Raw genomic sequence first — 5,157 nt, 5'->3', positions numbered from 1 at the left:
GAGTGGAGCTCTGTCGAGGCTACAATGGAGCGGCGTCGGTGTGGAAACGGAACTGTAGTGCAACGATGTGGTGCTGCACGCTGGCGCGACGGAGCTACAGTGGAACATGCCCGAAGCTACTATGCAACGGGGCGTTGTGCTGGTCGCGAGATGTCCCGCGCCACCTGCATCCCTACTCCTGTACTCCCTCCATTCCTAATTATAAGTCATTTTAGAGATTTCAATGTGAACTACATATCGATCTATATAGACGTATTTAGAATGTAGATTCACCCAATTTGCTCTGTATGTCCACATTTTAATCTCTAAAAAAAACTTATATTTAGGTAGGAACGGAGGGAGTACATGGCAGCTATTAAAAACATCCTAACATGGGCCGAGCATGAAAACAGAATGCAGAAATTTTAAACCTTTCCACTGAGCATCGCCAGCACTGAAATACCAACTGAAGGATCTCAACTCTGTGACTCTAAAAATGCCTAGTTTCCAATGAAAAAAAGGCGATGTAATAATAGTATACAGCAGGAACATTAGGGCAGCTGCAACAGCACGGATGCCGCATCAGTTAATCAGCTGGTCAGGCCAGGAAAGCGTGCAGACCAGATAAATAACAGAAATCTACTAATCTTACAGCAACGTGCCATTACAATAGACCCCACATTGTTGTACCTGTACCACTGCTTTCCAAGATATGCCAAACTTGCAGATGAGCAAAAACCTACCACATCTCACTGTGTTTCTACATTGTACTCCAGGGCCATTGTCCTACGCTCTGGATTCCAAGGCAAGGGTAATCTTCTTCCTAGGACCCTGAAAGAACATGCACCTTAAGCTTGACCTCCGCGACTCGAGGCAAAAGAATTACTTTACACTGAAATTAGCATTAACTTACATGCCATATCCCCGGACAAAAATATAAGTGCATGTAGTAGTTCTGTTAAGCAGGTTCGGTCCAGTCCCTCAGCAAAATGATAAATTCTAACTACTCCCTCCGTCCGGAATTACTTGTCACAAAAATGATACAAATGGATGTATCTAGAACTAAAATACATCTAGATACATCCATTCCTAGGACAAGTATTTCCGGACGGAGGGAGTACTTCTGTGTGCTTGTTTAACAGTTGAGTCTACAGTTTATGCAAAGTAAAGCCAAACCATACTGAAATTACTCTTTAGATGAAAGATGTGACAAGCCTAGAAATGCCTATTTTTGCAAGATTAAAGATCGGGCATGATGTGATGCTCTTACCATTGGGATGCCCAACGCCTTGAGATCACTTTCAGTCATGTGACGTAGGGCCGCCATGTCAACCTGCAAAACAACAATTGTCAACCAAAAAGACGGAAAAAAAAAAGTACCGGTTTAGGTAAAGAGTCAAACCTCCTCCGCCTGGAAGGTAATAGAATACTTCTCAAGTCCAAGTGATTTCAGAAAACTGTCGAGTGGACTTTCAGCCTATAAGTTCCAAAAGAAAATATGTTAGATCAGAAAGCAAAACAAGCCAGAAAGTATATTTGAAAAAAATGTTATACCACACATTCCCAAATAAGCAAGCTAACTAACGAGCTACATCATGTACATTTGAAGTTTTATATAACGTGTTCCACATTGAACTCTCTAGTCTTAACCTATATATAACAACACCAGAATTGTAGCAAACTAGAGACGTGGTAATAGTTAATTGTACACACTCCCAAGCCAAAGATGAGTAATTTCAATATACGTTGCCAAGGGACAACTAAAGGAGATAACCCTGTGGTAAAAGGTACCTACTACCAAGGCAACATCCAACATTCAGCAACCCATTGTCGGTTAACTAGGGCAGAGGTTTTGAACAGAACGATTCAGCAGACCCTCATCATGAGTTCTTCATACTGAAGTGTAGCATGACCACTTGACAAATGATAGAGCCAAATGTGATTGTTGCTTTCTTGGAAGCATAACAAAGTGTAAAGCACCATTATCCCTTCATTAAAAGCTTGTATTATGGAAACCAGACTATATAAACACACAAGTTCAGGTGCACATTCGCCTATAGCAAATCCTGCTTCCAGGAGGCACCAAACTTCCACAGGATCCAGCTATAGAAGTACATATGCTTACATGACAGTGGCTAATGGGATTTCTCAAAATTCTATCAAGGTCAGCATACGTGATCCGAGGGAAATGCTGAAAATGCACAATAGGCCATCCTAGTTATCTATGTAGGAAAAGAGGCTGTTCTTTGGGAATGAAATGCTAACGAGAGAGCTTAAACTAAAACACACACACAACAGGCTATCCTAGTAATCTACTCCCTCCGTTCCGAAATATAAGTCTTTTAAGCGATTTTACTAGGCGTCTATATACGGAGCAAAATGATTGAATCTACACTCTAAAGTATGTCTATATACATCCGTATGTAGTCCACTAGTGGAACCTCTAAAAAGACTTATATTTAGAAACGGAGGGAGTATGTAGGAAGAGTGACTGTTCTTTGGGAATGAAATGCTAATGAGAGAGCTTAAACTAAAACACACACACACACAAACTCGTTAATAAATAAAAGCTCAAACCTATGTAATGCAGACAAATATATCACCAGGATCAAGTGTTAATGATGTTCTGTATGGAATAGAAAAACATAGTAAGCTAAGCAAAAATAGCAACATAACATTATCCAAAAGAGTTACGATAAATTTCATGCTTGGCACCAATTATACAGGCCAGTTCCAGCAATTGATCCTTCAAGCTAATCAACCACCAAATAAAGCCTAGCATCAAATGACAAACTCTGGCACATGTGGAAAGCAAGAAGCTCAAAAACTCTGTGTATTACCAACAGATTCCATACCTTTGGCTGAGAACTCTTCTTGGATGATGATGGTTTTGATACTTTCTTACTTTGGCGGACAGGCCTTTCATCAGCATTTTCACGCCTTGTGACTTTCACGACCTCTGATACCGGTTTCCTCTTTTGAGGGTCAACATTTGATGGTTGTGCGTGCATTGTTCCAGATAACATCTCACGTAGATCACGTACCCCGGAACCCTTTTGGCCAGCAAACCCTTGTTGAGAGCTTTTCCTCTGAAGCTTGAATCGCAAATCCCGTGGATCGGCTGATCCTTAAGTGCAGACAGATAAAGTTAAAATGGGACCAAAATAAAAGGTAGCTTGCCTTACTTAATTTAAGATACATCAACATATAGATTACTTGAAGCTGATTCATCATCCCGGTAAAGATCATGCTTCCATTTATCATCAGTTTGTCGTTGCCTACAGGTAGTATACGTCAAGATAATCAATACTCGTGAAATTTGCTAGTCTAGTGAAGTGGGGAAACATGAACAGTACAATGCTCACATGAACTATAGATCCCTTAATAACTGAAACCATGCATGCTAGCAAAGAGCATTGATCTTTCTTTTACAAGCAGGCTTAAACACATCAAGGCTCATGCAGCAAGCTTTACACAGGACGAGTTTATACATGAGGATAGAAGTGAACCAACATGTTATTCACCCTCAATACTTTCAGACTAGAATGTAGGACTGGTTTGTTTAGAAATAACAAACTATCTATCAAATAATCAATAGCAATGCATTGGTGATTGATTCTACAATAGTTCATACCTCAGTTACATAAGCTACTGCTAGATTTAGTAAAACACTGTGTCCAAGGTTTCATCATTAGCTTCTATAGCTCACATAAGCGTTATCCAAGCTCATTCTATAGTCCACACCATGATACTAACCTTATGGAATCACAAATCCTCAGGTAAAACAGTAAAGCAAGCGCTTGACAACAACAAAAAGAAGGATTACCCAGAAACTTAAAGCTGCAATTCCCATGTTATTCTGCATAATGACATAGCATCCAAAAGATCAATTCATGATATATGCCGTGCTGAATCATTGAATCTGACACCACAATTCCCATCGCTCAGACAAACGACACACGTCACGCAGCTCAAAGCTCGTCCCTACTCTCCAGCACCTAAATTCTAACATGAACGAAGCCATGGAATCTAGGGGCGGCGCCTTCAGCCCGAGCAACCTAAAATAACGCCCTAATTTCCACCATCCCTTAGCACATAGGAGCGCACAGAGCGAGAAGCCCTGAGCTAAGGTTACAGATGGAGCCGTATCAACGATATGGAAGGAGCGGGTGGGAGCGGAGCTTAAGCTGACCTCTTGGACAGCGCGTTACGAGCCCGGCCGGTGGAGTCCGCGCCGCCGCGGCCGGAGGGGAGGTCGGCGTCAAGGCGGTCGTGGATGGAGCGCTTGCGGCCGGTGGAGATCTGGTCCGCATACATCTCTGTCCCTGTTCCTACCTGCGAGGGGAGGGTAATTGGTCTAGGGTTTCGACTTTCGAGCCGACACGAGATGAGGGAGGGAAGAGAAAGGAGGAGGGACGGTGGAGAGGCGGAGGAGATGAACGAACGGAGGCAAATGGCCGGTGGGGCTGGGATGCGGGACCCAGCTGTCTGTGCACGGTTTATTGGAGAACGATGGCTTTTTGACGCTTGAGAGTCTAGCTCAACGGGAAAAAAAATACAGGCCTCTATCTCAGTAAACATGGATCAAGACCCAAAGGTCACGTCCTTCATTTCAGCACATCGCGATATCCATGTCACCGTTTATCCTGTTTCGCGTCTTCGTTGATAATGATTGTGATGTTTATCTAATCACAATATGTAAAAACATGATTAACCCAAACACAACAAGCTCAACCACCGCACGATACACTTGTCATTCAACCATGCCAAAGTAAGGTAATGTTGAATATTTTCAAAATTTTACGTGTAGAAGACTAACGTCTTGCTTACCTTGAAATTTGGATGGATGGACAAATCCAAACCGCTACGCGGGCTGTAATCGGGTGGACGCTATTGCTGGTTGTGTACGACCTTGCAGCCACATGGCAGAGGGATGACGTTGTCAGTCTGGTGGCATTCATGCCAAGACGTCAGCGAGCCGCTCTAAACACCCGCTGCAAGGTCATTTTCCTCGCTCTACTCATCAGGAAACGCCGACAGAGCTGAGCCGATGTGGCTATGAACGGACCTCGCAATAGATTGGTAGCGGGCGAGGGTGGCAGTGGTGCGGTAAGGACGTGGAGACTCATGGCTAGGTAGGAGAGAAGGTCAAGGTTTGGGCTTTATCGTCGGTCTCGG

General features: G+C 43.2%; 1 protein-coding gene across 1 annotated transcript; it reads right to left on the bottom strand.

Moving 5' to 3' along the window:
* Positions 1–464: 464 nt before the first annotated feature.
* LOC123426501 (ankyrin repeat and SAM domain-containing protein 6-like) lies at positions 465–4,447 on the bottom strand. The gene is made up of 6 exons (XM_045110342.1): positions 4,172–4,447; positions 3,196–3,257; positions 2,835–3,106; positions 1,382–1,456; positions 1,250–1,312; positions 465–810 (listed from the first exon to the last, which is right to left on the bottom strand). The coding sequence occupies exons 1-6, from the start codon at positions 4,294–4,296 to the stop codon at positions 766–768; spliced, it is 642 nt and encodes a 213-aa protein (XP_044966277.1). The 5' UTR covers positions 4,297–4,447; the 3' UTR covers positions 465–765.
* Between the last annotated feature and the right edge of the window lie 710 nt (positions 4,448–5,157).

The sequence above is a fragment of the Hordeum vulgare genome, chromosome 2H (genome assembly GCF_904849725.1).
Source record: "Hordeum vulgare subsp. vulgare chromosome 2H, MorexV3_pseudomolecules_assembly, whole genome shotgun sequence".
Taxonomy (NCBI): Eukaryota; Viridiplantae; Streptophyta; class Magnoliopsida; order Poales; family Poaceae; genus Hordeum; species Hordeum vulgare.
Note: the sequence above shows the minus strand (reverse complement) of the source record. Positions and strands in the feature narration are given on the sequence as shown.